Source organism: Podarcis raffonei, chromosome 3 (assembly GCF_027172205.1).
Source record: "Podarcis raffonei isolate rPodRaf1 chromosome 3, rPodRaf1.pri, whole genome shotgun sequence".
In the NCBI taxonomy this organism is placed as follows: Eukaryota; Metazoa; Chordata; class Lepidosauria; order Squamata; family Lacertidae; genus Podarcis; species Podarcis raffonei.
The window spans coordinates 31089857-31105601 of NC_070604.1; the positions used below are offsets into that span (position 1 = coordinate 31089857).

Consider the following 15745-nt stretch of genomic DNA (forward strand, 5'->3'; position numbering starts at 1 on the left):
TCCCCATGACCTGAGTTCTGCCTGTTTTATGCCACAGTATGTTTGTCTGTTAAAAGCTACTTTTAGAAATGCTTCCATTTAGGATCCAGGTGATTGGTCTGATGCTGAAGCATTCCTAAAGCTAATTAAATAAGGCTCTAGGTAGGAGGCCCCTGTCAAAGCAGGTAGTATTTTCAGAATGCTTCAATTTACCTGTATGAATACCTCTTGTAACAGTAGCATTGCAATGCACTATACATATGTAAGAGAATGCATGCTATATGTTAAAAACTTTAGTGAATGCAGAACATCATCTCACTTCATGCAATGCATCAGAGAAGTGCACACACGCCTACAAACACACACACACACGATGCAAGCATTACAGGTTTGAAAACTGTTCAGTTACAGCATAGTAAAACAGTTTAGATGGGATTTATTCTTAGACGAAGCTGCATGCAAATGTTACAAAGCCCAACAGTTTAGTGGTTTATAAAATGTAATTTTATTTAATGTTATTTTGTTACATAGGGCATTAACATTTTCACAAGGCTTTTTTGGGACTACAATCAATGATTAGCAACACACAATAGTGGTCCATCTATCTAAGGAACAATCACTGGACGAACTTGACACCTTCATACATGTGCACAAATCTGCATGGAAAAGTTTTATACTCGGACATATGACCTCTTCCCCCCCGCCCCCATTCCAGTGTTAAGAAATGACATGCAATTTAGTCTGCCAAAAAGGCACTCCCTGTATTCTGGCAGTAACATGCTGCTTCTAGTACATAATCAAGTGAATACCAGAACTACAAAGGCAGGAGTGTAAGTGAAATTTTATTGGGAGGGGATAGCAGTTGAACAGCAGCAACTGAAGAGTAAGAAGAATCCCTGTATTTAAAACACTCAGTAGCTCCTGCTGTACACACATATAGGAAGCCACTCTGCCATGCTTCCCATTTGGCCCAAGACACCCCAGATCCTACAGAAACAAATACACAGTAGCACGGGAAAGTCAAATCACCAAGAAACCCCTGCAGAATAAAAAGGGAATGTGGAGAATTGAACTGTGTTGAACACTCTTTAGTTGCATTAACTACATTTTCATTTCATCACTGTAATACAAAAAAAAACCACCACAGTTGCTTGCAGGAACTGGTTCAGATTTCTTTTTAAATACCAGAAACTTTAGTCCGCTACATAAGTGTTTGGAAGTTACTTATGTTTATATGGAAATTAAGCCAGTATTAATACTTTTCTACAGCAGTAAACGCACACCAGGAAGGCCAGGACAAAACACAAATCAAGGAATGGAGTTTTCCCAAAGCTGCAGTGTGAAAAGACTATAAATTGATTTCCATACACATGGATGGCTTCTCTTTGCTATAGGAAATCCAAGTGGAGCTATAAGGAATGAGACGTGTAAAAAGGTTTCTTGAGAAGGGGAATGACACTCCATATGCCGTTTAGTTTTCTGCACCTTCTGCAGCATCACATTCTTCTCCTGCGCTGTCTGATGTCCATAACTGGAAAGAAGAACAGCCATAATCAGGTATGGTTCACTTGCAACACCATTCTCAATAGCAGTCTGGCACAAAAGTAAAATCAGTGACTTGCTTCATCTGGTAAACTACATAGAATCATAGAGTTGGAAGAGACCACAAGGGCCATCGAGTCCAACCCCCTGCCAAGCAGGAAACACCACCAGAGCACTCCTGACATATGGTTGTCAAGCCTCTGCTTAAAAAGCAGTAGTTTTACTTGCACCTTATTATATTTCTAAATATATCTGTTAAGTCTATCAAGCCTAGATATACAATCTCCAATTTAGTAATGAGCAATATTTTTAGAAGCAAGCAGTATTATCAGAAGTGAGATATTCTCAGTTTTACATCCATCACAACCCCAGCTCACAACTCCCTTTTAATAAATGCAGCAGGAGTATTACTCCAAAAACCTAGCTGACACTATTTGGGAAGCCAAAGTCTAAGCACAATGACTGTAGAAAGACCAGGCACATCTTACTGTGAGGTTGTCTCTAAGCAACTGCATGATGAGAGTGCTGTCTTTGTACGAGTCTTCATTCAGCGTATCAAGTTCTGCAATGGCTTCATCAAAAGCCTAGGAAAGACATTCAGATTATTCTTACACTTTAGGCAAAATAACCCCCCAAAGTATATATGTTTTTAAAACAAGCCATCAGATGAGGTATTCCTTCAGAAGTTTAGGCTGTTTCTTTTTTACATAAATTGCTTTGATATAGGATAAACAAGATTTGGTTATCAGCATAGTCATTGTACAAAGCCTATTCTGGAAGACATTTCAGAAGCAAGAGAAGTTAGTACTCAGTGAACATTTTTAATGTTTAATGTACAGCAATTTAGGTTTTCTGTGGGCTGGTATTTAACTTGGGGTTATACATCTGTGGTTGTGTTCAAACATTCAACTCTTCAGAGGAGTATACATGGATGTAACAGGCTTTCCTTTGGAGAACAATAATGCATTAACCTTGATGTGGGGAAATACTGTAATGATGCCACTTCAGATCAAACCCAAATCATGTTCACTCAGCTCATGTTCTACTATGACTAAAGGTGCTTATTTCCCAAAGTGGGCCTAGAAATGAAACCCTTGTGAGACAATAACATTAGCCTCTTGAGACAAAAATGTTTTAAGACCAGCCATCAATGATGTGCCTGTTCATAGCTTTCACTGTTAAAATTATTCTGCATGCTCTACCAGGTGACAGAATGCCACAAGGAGGAAGTAGAAGCAAGATCATACTAGCAGTCCCCTGAATGAAGAATAGGTAAAGTGAACACACCCATATATACAATTTCAGTATCCAAGAAGATAAGCAAATGTGGTTAAGGAGTCCTGCTCCCTTATTCAAACTAACTTTCCCACACACGCCCAAAGTCAACTTACTGTCTTTGCCAATGTGCAAGCCAGCTCTGGGTTGTTGAGGATCTCATAGTAAAATACGGAAAAGTTAAGCGCTAAGCCTAAACGAATTGGATGTGTGGGTTGCATCTCTTTCTTGCTGATGTCAAATGCCTCCTGATAAGCCGCCTGTGAATTTTCTATTGTTTCTGTTAAGAAAAAGCAAGGCAAAAGGGATTATGAGACAAACTAGCAGGTTCTTAACATTATCTTCACACACAACATGTAACTATTATTTATAAGACTAGATATACCTTTACTGTAAAACAGAGAATTAAATTAATATGGTACTCACGTTTTCTGTCATCTCCGCTGGCAACCTCCGCCAGGTATCGAAAGTAGTCTCCCTTCATCTTCAGATAGAACACCTTGCTCTCAGGGTTAGTTGCATTAGCTATTAAGTACTTGTCCAGCAACTCCTAATGAAAGAGGAGGGGGGAGAATTTTAAGTAATTTCAATAGTAAGAGAAAGGGAAAATAATATTCTTTGCCATAAATACTACCACAGATGTGTGTTCAGACACAATATGCATGATTGCTAAAATGCCATTTTGATATATTATGCACTAAGTAGACAACGACCCTGTAGCAAGAGAAATGGTGTTTCAATTTAAGAAGTGGCACTGTTTGTCCCCTGAGAATGTCTTTCAAGATGGGCAATACAAATGAAGGATTGAAGTGTTGTAACCAAAATTAGATTTACTTTTTGGGGTAAAAACTGAGTCAGGTATGAAGCAAACCTTTAGGAATTGTGGACACATGCCCATTACCCCATTCTTTCACTATGAGATACATCACTTTCTGACATAAGAGGCTGCTTACCAAAGAAAAATTCATAATCAATAGCTCGGAAGAAAAAAGGTTTTACAAACAAAGTATAGGAAGTTAGTGTGGTTTTTGTTTTGTTGGTTTTTTTTGCCGTAGAACTATTCCTAGTTATTTTTCCACTGTTTCCACTTTTGATTAATTCCTTCTCAAAATAAATACCCAAGTGTTGCATTAAAATTGAAGCAATAGCTTTTGAAAGCACACTAAGTGCTGCACTAAATATAAAAGCTACACGCATCACCTCTGCAGCAAACCACTGCCACCAACACAGCCACAGTTCATTTGATTGTCTTATACCAGGAGATCTACCTGTGACAGTTGCCCAAAGTAATGATTCCATCCAGACACTCCACAATTACTTTTTAAGTATTTAGCAGCTTCAGCCAATCATATTACTGCACAAACCATATTCAATATGGTTCAAATAGTTTAATGTTCAAATGGTTTATTTTTCAAATAGAAATTATTGCCTTATGTGCCATGCTAAAAAAATTGTGCTGATTTAGTCACAGATCTGTTTAATGAGGGTTTTTTGAATTGGAATGTGCAGATTCAATTACCGTATTTTTTGCACCATAACACTCACTTTTTTCCTCCTAGAAAATAAGGGGAAATGTCTGTGCGTGTTATGGAGGGAATGCCTACGGGTGGCATGCCTATGGATTTTCCTCCTCTAAAAACTACATGCGTGTTATGGTCGGGTGCGTGTTATAGAGCGAAAAATATGGTAATTATTTTTTGCCAACAATATGCATTTATATTATAGCTGAAGCATAAACTTTAGCTAAAGCCACCCCTACATAAAGGACCACTATGATACACCACACAGGTGCTCTCTCCCCACTCCCCCTTCCCACTAAGCTGCTTTCTATTTCCTCACAGTGGAGAATAATCTAATTCAGCTGTTTCAGCAGATTTAAAGTCACTTCTGCCTTTGATTAGTAAATAGTAAGTTGATGTCTGAAGCCCTGACAAGTCACCCACAGTCCAACTGTATGCACACCATATCCAATTATGAGAAAGAATAGCCAATTGGAACCTTTGGCTATTAGCCTTGTATGTCTACAAGAGAAAGTCTTAAACAGTCATGCTAAAGCTCTGGTTAACATCCTCTGCAGCTACTAAAGTTTGTGAACCTTCTTTGGTACCAGACTGTCACTGGGCAGCCAATTTTTAGGCTAATCAACATGTTGGGTAACGAAGCAGCATGGTCAGAACTAGACACACCTAGGCAAGTTAAAAGAACTTGAGGTAGAGACATATTTTGAAACTAACTTGAAAGAACACACTTATATTTTTACCAGCCAGAAGTGTGACCAGCAAGATAATCCTAGAGTCTAGAGACTTGAAATAGAAGACCTATTTTCCCTACAGGACACCAATATCAAACATTTGCTAGCAACATGGTATTTTCATACCATGCCTAATTTGCCACTAAGAGAGAAATTCAGTGTTGCACTCTTCTGATCAGCACAAGCATTTCAGCTTACCAGATGAACAATCCTTGCTTCTCTTGCCCCCCCCACATGCTGTTCTAGGGGTGCTCCTGACACACACACAGAGTTAATTTCAGGGATGCACAGGGGAGGAGAGCAGAAGTCCTTGTACAGGGCTTCTGCTGACAGGACTCATTATTAAATGACTCACACCCTATGTACAAAATGTTTTGATTTTGAATATGTATCAAAGCTTTCAAGGAATCGGACAAAAGCAGGGAATAAACTCTCTCCTCTTAAATGGAATTGCTCTAAAACGTCATTAAGTTCCACTGTTAACTGCCAAGAGGCTAGCTTTATCATGCTACAGCAGAGGGATAATGGAAGCAGACACTGTTATCAGCTCTGTTGAGACTAGTAACTTTTAGCTCCTCCCCTCCATGAACTGCTTCCATTCCAGCTGGAAGAACAAAGAACTAGGGGGCTTGAGTTTGCTTTCCTCCCACCCTCCCCGTCTCTTCATTTTGTCTTTTAGAAAGTAAGCCTAAGAACAGGTAATGTCTTAGGACTCTTAAGCTGCTCTGAGTTTCTGAAGAGCTGCACAAAGATGCTTTAAGCTTCAGAAAGTAGAGAGCAATTTTATTTCTCAATACACAGTCATCTTTCCCTTTGATGTTTAGATTAAAGTTTTGAAAATATTGTTTGCATTCAATGCCTGCTTTTCTATGCAAATATATTGTACCAGTATCATTAAATGCAATCTACTGTTAATAAATCTTTTGTTCTACAGTTATTTATTAGAATTAAAGACACACCATATCTTTCTTTCAGAATGTATTCTTCACTACTTTATCTGAATGGTTTGACTAAAGAAAGAAAGCACATAGCAAGATGTTGTCTGGTAATAATATAGCATAAACCATTTGTTCAGGCAAAAGAGGAAGGAGTCTCACTCAGTATAGCCTACAGACTACCATTTTAGCCCAGCTGTACCAACATGGATGGGGCTTTTTGCAAAGAGGTTAGACCTAAGTTCTACATGCAGAGCTACTATAATTGTTATTTTAGCAATTACAACTTATAGTCAAATTTATGCACTTTCTGCCAAAGACTGTGCTCCATGGTTATCACCCCAAGTCACCTAATGAAATGCAGGTGGTTTTTCAACTCATTTTGTTTTTAAATGATGAAGATGCCATTTAAAAGTCAACACACTGCAATAGACTAAGGGGGTCCGAAATAACACATTTCATAGGAACAAAGGAAAATGCATTATACCATGTCAGATCATTGGGTCCATCTAGCTCAGCATTGTCTAAACTGACTGGCAGCCACCATTCAGGATTTCAGGCAGAAGTCTTTTCCAACCCAACATGGAGATGCCAAGAAAGGAACCTGGGGCCTACTGCATACACAGCAGACACTCTTGCCACTGAGCTATTGCCCTTCTCTTTTAAAAAGAATTCCAGGAAATGTAATTTACTGAATGTCAGCAGGAGATGGTAAAGACAGCTAGTCTGGAAAATGCCAAATGTTAACCTCAAGTACAGTAAGCCTATAGTAGCAATTAATAGCCAGGGTCAACTCTTTTTTGCATGTAAAATCAACAAGTCAATTTTATGGACTATGGTTTATTGTAATTTACTTCCTGATCTAATCTACTACTCACTTTCTCTTTGAATCCTCAACAAGTAGCATACCTTTTCGGTTGACTGACATTCTATGGCCTTTTAAATGTCCTTGTTCGGGGGCATGCTATTGGTTTGTTTTTGCTTTATTATGTCTTTTGTGCTTTCGTTTTGTATTTTTATGTTGTGAACTGCCCTGTGATCTGATAAATGGTATACAAATTTAATAATAAAAATAAAATACTAATACTGTACTGTGAGCGGTGTGCATAGTCAACTCCCTTCTCTACTGTAAGCTAGAATACACTAAATTAGTACCAGCACATATTTAATTGCTCCAAAAACACATGACATGAATCATCCCTGTGAGAAACTCTCAAGCCCCTGATGAATCAGATTGCAAAGATGAATCAGCTTGCGAAACTGAACCAACCTCAAACATTAAGTGCTCCAGTAGTAGAGATACGAAGCTGAATCTCAAATACTCTCACTTGAAAAGAAGTCCATTTCAATGGAACTTGTTTCCAAGCAAATATGCTTAGGAACACAGCTTAAGTTTAACTAATCAGGACCACATGTGCACTCTTAACACAACTTAATATTCTGCACTTGGCCAACTGTCTAAGCGAGTAACAAGATCACTTGTTATGATGGCTGGTGTGGGATTTATCAAGTAATTTCTATGGCACCTGAAATTTCAGCAATCATATCTTACACAATCATATCTTAAACATATATTCAGCCATAAGAACCAGAAACTACTTTTGTTTGAAAGAAGTCAAATTCTGCACCTGTTACTGCATTCTGTGGCATTCTTGGCTCACCTGTGGATCTGATGCACACATGATCCTACTGCCATACTATGTTAATACAATTATATTTCAAGTGAATTTTGAAGTATTTTTTTTATTCACAATCCAATTACTTACTACTACTCCCAACTTGTTGGATAATTCTAACCTCAGCATGTCTACATGCAACCCTATATAATAAATTATTATCATGTTGAAAGATATTGTGAGATATGTTTTAATGCTTTCATTGTATGGTTTCCACCTTTTTAACGTAAACTACTTTGCTATGTTTTGTGATGCAGCAGTGTTTAAATACATCTTTTACGCATTTGTTTAATGAACTAATAGGTCCCCACTACAGAAATCCACAAAAACCACTTTGGAGAGGTTGGAGAAGAAATAATAGTGTGTTTCACTTTAATTCAGCTATGAAGAATGTTTTTGGCATTCAGAATTATACTCCGGTTCTTAGCACTAAGCTTCTTGATTTGGAAAGCATTAGGAAGTCAGTGGACTACACCTGGATGGTAAGTAAAAAACAAGTACTGAAATATGTTACAATCCTGCATTCAGTCTCAGTGGTAATCTATCCAGTGGTTGGCAGTCTTCTCTGTTACCAGGGAGTGATTTGTGCCTTCTACTAATGCATGCAAATTGATTTCTTAATTACTATACTGTAACACCAAGCTCTAATTAGGACACTAATACAGTTTTTTTTAAAAAGAGATATCCAACCTATCAATAATGGCCATGGTCTTAAGGGGCACATGCAGTGTTCTACTTATGCACCAAGGCTTAAACCTCTAAATAGCTGTTGAAGGTCACGAGACAAAATTAATTTTATTTAGTAAAATCAGCAAGGCATTCTCTCTCTTTTCCACCAATCACAAAATGGTCAGCTGTTTAAATCTGTCATAGCATTTCAGTTCATCACATTACTAGTTTAAATCAAAATTCCTTTCCTAATCAGTACCTCTGTGCACACACTGCATAGATTTATTTCTAAACTATTTTTAACCGACTCCAACAATACATTAGTAGCAGTGGCCCAAAAGTGATCCCTAGTTTTAAACTGTTTCTACCTGCTATATTTGTGTGTTTTATTATATCAAATTATATTTCTGCATACTTAAAATTGTTGCGTGTCACCTAGAGAATTCATGTTATGAGGAGATGAACATACACAAATATTAAACTGGTTTAGTCAGTAATCATTTATTCTGTCATTTTATATTGCTGTATAACATCATAAGGACTGCTACAACAGTGAAAAGGTGAGATATTGAAGGTTTCTTCATGAAGTAACCATATTAAAAATTAAAAAGCACTGGTATATTTAAGCCCTCACTGATTCTCAGAAATACAATTTATCAGTGTTCAGTTTTAACCAACAGGCCTGGGAACATCCTTTTATTCCATAAACATCCTAATTCAATTAAAATAACTGTTAGTCTCTGATATCTGAAAATGATAGATACTAGACATTCCTGCTTGTTGAATGCGTTGCTGAACCTGACTTAAAACGCTTATGATATTCAAGTACAGTGGTACCTCTGGTTATGAATTAAATTCATTCCGGAAGTCCATTCTTAACCTGAAACCGTTCTTAACATGAGACACACTTTCGCTAATGGGGCCTCCCGCTGCCACACAACTTCCGCTTGCATCCCAGGGCGAAGTTCGCAACAAGGAGCATCTACTTCTGGGTTAGTGGAGCTTGTTACCCGAAGCGTTCATAAGGAGGACCGTACGTAACCAGAGGTTCCACTGTACCCAGATTTTATGTAAAAAAAGATAGAAGAATCCAAGCCATTCACAGGTGCTGCTACCCTTTTTAGCATTGCTCATTTGAATGGAAACTGACAGCATTTTGTTCTGCAAAATATATGAGCAAAATATATGAACTCAATTCTCCCACCAATAAGACTTTGTTTGGAATCTCTGGTTTTCTGGTAGAAGGTCAAAATGATTTGCTATTGACATTTCAGCACAGAACTTAGAAGACTAGCAAAACTATTGAATAGATATGACCAACAAAATGTGATTGTTAAATATGAAATATAAAGCAGAACATTTTAAGCTGCACAGATTTCACCTACGGGCTGCTCAATTCTCTCACAATATTCACTTAAAAGTGCCCAACCTTGGTTGGAATGAATTCCCTTAGTTACCAAGACATAGTATCTTCTTAACTTTGTAAAATCCACCTAGTTAAAATATGAAACAGCTGTCTGCTTTCCTTTTCCTGTCTACTCTTTAACAGACCATTTCTACTTACCTGCCTAAATGCCCAACTGAGGACTGCAGTCTGCAGCTACTAGTCATGATACAGGGGCATATACACAGTTCACTGCTGCAAGTGGAGTACTTTCCTATCATCATGCTTGGAAAAATGTTTTAAGATACTTTGCCGCAAGCAGCCTTATCTAAAAGCTCAGAGAGAAAAAGTGCACGTGAGCAGAAGACTCCCAGGAAAGATGTCCTTGCAGTAAACTTTAGTTTTCAGAACATGAGCATTGTTTTTGGTGCAGGGGCAAAGAACCTTTTTTCAGCAAAAGGGCTTCTAAGGGCCACATGTCAGGGGTGGGTGGGGCCACTTTGTACAATAAGCTACACACCAGTCAGTTAAACGTTTTAGACAGACACACACCTCTCCCCAGCCTTCATCAAGACAAGCAAGACATTATTAATTCAATGACACACTCCAGCCAGAGAAAAGTACTCAAGGAAGAGACAGGGAAAGAGTGATGAGTGTGGCCTGGACCAAGGGTTGGGGGCTCCCACGGTCAAATATGAGTCCTGGAGTACCACATTCAGGCCTGGGGCCTTAAGTTCCCCACCACCTCATGGTGCTCAAAGGACCAACTAATCATGTCCAGTAATGTCGGAAAATGCAACTGTGCCTACAAACACCTGTGTAATTAGTTTCAACACAGCATTTAATGGGCATGAGTCACCTCAACTGCTTAAAGTATGTTCAGTTTCTCACTAGGGAAAGTCCTTTGCTTCCACTATGCTGATTGGACAATGACTTAGCAAGCTTCCTATGTACCGCCGGGTAAACATATATACATTTTTATGAATCTAGCATCAACTATACATATTGTTGGCAAACTGAAGGCAGTATTAAACTAGTTTTTGAAGGTCCCTAAACATGACTAAGCATTTAATGAACTGTTAAAGGTAAAGGGTCCAGTCATGGACAACTCTGGGGTTGCGGTGCTCATCTTGCTTTACTGGCCAAGGGAGCCAGCGTACGGCTTCCGGGTCATGTGGCCAGCATGACTAAGCCGCTTCTGGCAAAACCAGAGCAGCGCACAGAAACGCCGTTTACCTTCCCACCAGAGCGGTACCTATTTATCTACTTGCACTTTGATGTGCTTTCAAACTGCTAGGTTGACAGGAGCAGGGACCAAGCAACGGGAACTCACCCCATTGCAGGGATTTGAACCGCCGACCTTCCCATCAGCAAGTCCTATTGACACACAATCTGTTCCATTATAATCAGTTTCACTCTTCAATTCTAAGATGTGTTTTCCAAGTATCAACCAATTTGTCAAAATTTATTTGTTACATATCATTAGTTTATACAGTTTTCCAACAGTTCACTGCTCAAAAGAAGTTTAGAGTAGAGCTAGACCTTGGGCCAACAAAATTTAGAATACTTCTTGCACTACTACATATTTAGGAAAATATTGACAATTCAAGTATAACAATTTTATATGGAATAGGATGCGCAGGGTTCAAAAGGAAACACCAATATAAATGTCTACATTTGTAGCAAAATGATTGTGTTAAAAATAACCCAAAATAGTGGGGTGGTTTTTTTTGAAAGATTAGAATCATTCATTGTCACTTTACCCCACCCCAAATAGCCATATATTTGACCAGAAAGCTTGAAATCAAAAGGCATTTCTGTACTGCTGGTATGCAATAGAGATGACTAAGGACAGTGGCTAGGATCCAAAGAGCTACTTTAGACACACCCAAGGGCTTGCCTAATGAGATTTTTTACTTTTCATTGAACAGACCCTCATTTTAAAACTCCCCATAACTTCAAAAGTGCTTTCTGCATAGTATACAATGCTGTCTTTTATTTTACAGACTCAAAAAGGCCCCCTTTGGTGCAAGGAATTAAATGTCAGAAGCAAACATGTACAATGTTTCCTACAAAATAAATATGCACTAGGAGTTGAGATGGCGCCCTAAGGATCAGAGAAACACTTTTTTGCAGACAGAAACAAAGTACCAGAGGATATTTGTTCTTCACTGGTTGCCAACTTCCTTAACCCAATCCAAATCAAAATTTAGGTGGCATAAAGTAAATGGAGAAAAGCTTCAAACGAATTCTAATTATCCTAGCCTACCTGCAGATACAGATATAAAAATTACTTTAAATAAATGTATCAAATGACTGCAGATTTGTAACAACAAAAATATGACTTTAGAGAAAGCAAGTATTACTACTACAGTTATCAGCAACACAGAAAACTCTGGTGGGTCAATTAAAAACCGTACTCTAGCTTTGGCATGTCAACTTACCATGATTTATTAAAAACAAAATAGCTACTTAAGGAATCCAAGACCAAATACGAATGCCTAAAGAGTATTGCCTGTTGCTTTGGACATATTTATGAAACAGACAACCTGTGTTTTCTTCATAACCTTGTGCTAGCTCTCCATCACTTGCAGTAGGTAATATGAAACTACTGCCAGAACCCATAGAAGAAACAGGCAAGAGCAATGCAAGTGAAACTATTAGAAGCAGAGATTTATTCCAACTATGTTCCATGAATATCCTCTACTCAATGAATTTAGGATTTGGCATATAGAATTTAGGATTTAGCATATACTAGATTCTATATTTCAATGAACAAAGCAATAGATATGACCCCAGGGGAACCTATATGTAGCTTTTTCAGCCTATTTAGTTCATCAAATACAGACTTTTTAATACAAGGCATTATGAGAGTGCATTGCTACTGATTACAGATAAAACAGCTTTAACAGTTCAATCCTCATTCTCACATTTTCCAAGTAACTGTCAGTGGAAACCCACTTTTGCAGTAAATTCACTTTAGTCAACATTTGTTTACGTACATTCACTGTTCCTGGAAAGGTATGGCAAAATATTATATATAAATTCAACATCTTACATTTTAAATCTACATCTCACAAAATGCAATTCATCCCACTCCTAGGCCTCAGGCTTCAACTCAGTAAGTCAGCTATAAATAAAAAGGTGAAGTAAGCTTAACAAACTCACCAGAACTGTAGTGCAGATGGACTTAAGTTCAGACTCCACTTTCTCTCGGTAGTCCTTGACAAGCTGCATCTTCTTGTCATTTCCGTCAGTTTTCTGCTCAATGCTAGAGATCACTCGCCAGGCAGAGCGTCTTCCACCAACCACATTCTTGTACGCCACAGAGAGAAGATTGCGTTCTTCATTGGATAATTCAGCACCTTGCTCTGTTACTGCCTTCATGCAGGTAGCCATATCATCATAACGCTCCGCCTGCTCAGCCAGCTTGGCTTTCTGAATCATCTCGGTCTTTTCCATGTTGGCCAGCAATGGTATAAGCAGCAAGGCAACTGATTTAGTAGGGGGAAAGGAACAGCAGGACCTTTCACAAAGTCAGAAGGCACCTCAAAACCTGGAACAGGAAGATACAAATATTCTGAAACCTGTACAGTACTCCTAAGGAATAGAGTTACCAGCCATACAAAAATCTCCTATAGATTTAAGAAATCCAAACCACAAGAGACAGAGCAACTTTAACAAAGGCCATTGAGAAACAGTCACTAAAAGTCTCAATTTAAACCAAGCTGACAAAAAGATGTACCATTCCCAAAACATTTCTGTCAACCAGGAAACACTAACAGGGCCTGTCGAGATAGCATAAGTGGAAGAAGCACTCATATCCAGAACAGGTGATTAGGCCCTCCCTCCCTAAGAGATTTCCAGCACCTTGTGGACAGGAGATGCCAGGCCTTTGGAAATGGCGGTGAGGAATAGTGTGGCATACAGATCCAAGGTGTGTGATGCTGGAGTTCGGCACTAGAGACTGGTTTGTGTTTTTTTAAAGACCCGAGAGACAAAAAATATTCCTGTTAAGGGGAGGGGGTGAGAGAGAATCCAAATGTTACTTCCTAAAATCACCCACCCACAAACAAACCCAATGCAGTGTTTGTAAGAAAGCAGGCTAAGAAGAGGAGAATGGAAGTGGCGCCATAGGTGACCTACAACCTGGACTTGTGAATGGCGGGTAAGGGGAGGAGGAAAAAACAAGCAGAGAGAGAAAAGGCATAAGGGGCAGGGGGAGAAGAAGAGGGCGACCAACTCTTCTCAGGGGCAGATCGCTAAGCAATGCCTGGCAGGCGGGACTGGGGTGGGAAGGAAGATGGGAGAGAAGAAAGAGAGAGAGTGCAGAGGCGGAGATGCCTGGGGCGATTCGCTTGGCGTTGCGGGAGGACGATGTGCAAAAAAGCAAAAAGGAAGGAGAAAGGAGTGTCGAACCTTCTGGTGGGAGAGGCAGATAAAAGGCGGCCGATTTTCCTGGATAATAAAAAGGTGATGTGGGGGGGGCCCCGAACGACCGATTCCCCCCCTTCCCCCTCCCACGGAGGCAAAGGGAAAAGGCGGCGGCGGCTCCGCGCTGCCTTTGTCCCCGCAGGCGGAGGAGGGAGCGAGTGAGGCGCGGGTGGCAGCCACCCAGCCTCGCCTGCCCTGCCCTCAGCCGCGCTCCCGCGCCCGTCTCCTTTCCCGCCGTCCCTCAGGAAATGCCGGGGCTGGCTCTGCAGGGCCGGTACGAAATGGCGGCGGAGGCGGCGGCGGAGGGGACGACGACTCCGGGAGCTCCGCGCCGCCTCCACAAAATGGACGACGCGGCAGGGATTAGGCAAGGGAAGGCGCAGCCAGGGAGGGAGGGAGGGAAGGGAGAAGCGGGAAGCGCGCCTCGCCGCGAAGGCCGTCGCCCTCTCACCTGGGTCCGCTGAGGCGCTAGGCCGGGCCGGCGGGCGCCTGCTGGGTCGACTGCGCTCGCTCCGCTCCGGGGCTGGATCAAGAAGGTGGGGAGGAGGAGGAGGAGGAGGAGAGGAGGGAGGGGGGAGAGAGAAAGAGCGAGAGAAAACCGCTCCCGTCTCCAGCCACGGAACCAGCGCTGCTGCTGCTGCTGCTGCTCCCGCCGCTGCTGCTGCTAAAAGGGCGTTGGCACAAAGCGAACCTCTCCCGCTGCTAGGCCCGCGCTCGCTTGCAGCTCAGCCAATCGGCGCGCGCTGCCCGAGCCCGTGCCCCGCCCCTCAGCGCGGCACGGCCAATCGCCCTGCTGCGCGCCGCCGCGAAGGTGAGCAGAAAAGTCGCGGGCGGCTGGGAGGGCGCGCAAGTTCGGTTGGCCCGTGCACTGCTGCTGCTGCTTCTGCAGCTGGGGCCACGGGGTTTCCTCCAATTAGGTCCAGGGTGGGCTGACGTCACTGTCGCCATGGCGATGCTGCTACAAGGCCGCCCCACCACCACCACCTCCTCTCCTTCCCTTCCCCGCCCTTTCTTCGCCTCTCCCTTTTCTCTCTCTCGCTCACGCGCGTTCTTCTCTCCTTCCCTGGGCAGGGCGAGGCACGAGACGGTGCGGAAGCGAGGCGAAGGTGTCTCGTGCTGCTGCTGTTGCAGCGGCTCCTGGAGGGAAAGAGTGGCGGGAAAGGGGAGAGCAAGGCTGCGGGTTTCTGGTCCTGCTGCAATAGCAGGAAATGAGAAGGTCGGGGTATCATGGGGTTTGCAGTGCGAGCCTGTGATATAAGGGCTGCAGAGGCGCTTCGGTGGTGCAGAGCAGGACGTGCTACTGGTTCCGCTGACCACCAACCTCCTTTTCCAGTACCGGTGCAAACGTCCGACAGCCATGGCAATTGTAAAATAAAAGGATGCTGTTGGAGGAAGAGGCTTGCTAGCACACGGAAAGCCCCTTTTAGGCCTACTTGGACATCTGCTTCTCCTTCCTGAGATCAGGTTGGAAGTGAAATCGGTTTGGAGGTTCCACACAGCAAGCTGAAGAACTCATGATCCAGGCCACGTGGCAGGGACTGTCAACCCCAGAGCAAAATTATCCGTGGTGATTAAAAAAAGGGGGCACTTGGAAGATGCT

The 15745-nt window shown here is 41.5% G+C and overlaps 1 protein-coding gene across 1 annotated transcript; it reads right to left on the reverse strand.

The window, feature by feature from the left end:
* Positions 1 to 460: 460 nt before the first annotated feature.
* Positions 461 to 14810, reverse strand: YWHAQ (tyrosine 3-monooxygenase/tryptophan 5-monooxygenase activation protein theta). Its single transcript, XM_053380973.1, has 6 exons — positions 14597 to 14810; positions 12880 to 13267; positions 3223 to 3346; positions 2913 to 3076; positions 2010 to 2105; positions 461 to 1510 (listed from the first exon to the last, which is right to left on the reverse strand). The coding sequence occupies exons 2-6, from the start codon at positions 13171 to 13173 to the stop codon at positions 1451 to 1453; spliced, it is 738 nt and encodes a 245-aa protein (XP_053236948.1). The 5' UTR covers positions 13174 to 13267; positions 14597 to 14810; the 3' UTR covers positions 461 to 1450.
* Between the last annotated feature and the right edge of the window lie 935 nt (positions 14811 to 15745).

Coding starts and splice junctions, on each gene's coding strand:
- YWHAQ (XM_053380973.1), bottom strand. CDS start 13,173: ATGGAAAAGACCGAGATGATTCAGAAAGCCAAGCTGGCTGAGCAGGCG. Junction 2,106..2,912: donor CTTGCACATTGGCAAAGACA/GTAAGTTGACTT, acceptor TGTCTTTCCTAG/GCTTTTGATGAAGCCATTGC. Junction 1,511..2,009: donor TGCTTAGAGACAACCTCACA/GTAAGATGTGCC, acceptor TCTTCTTTCCAG/TTATGGACATCAGACAGCGC.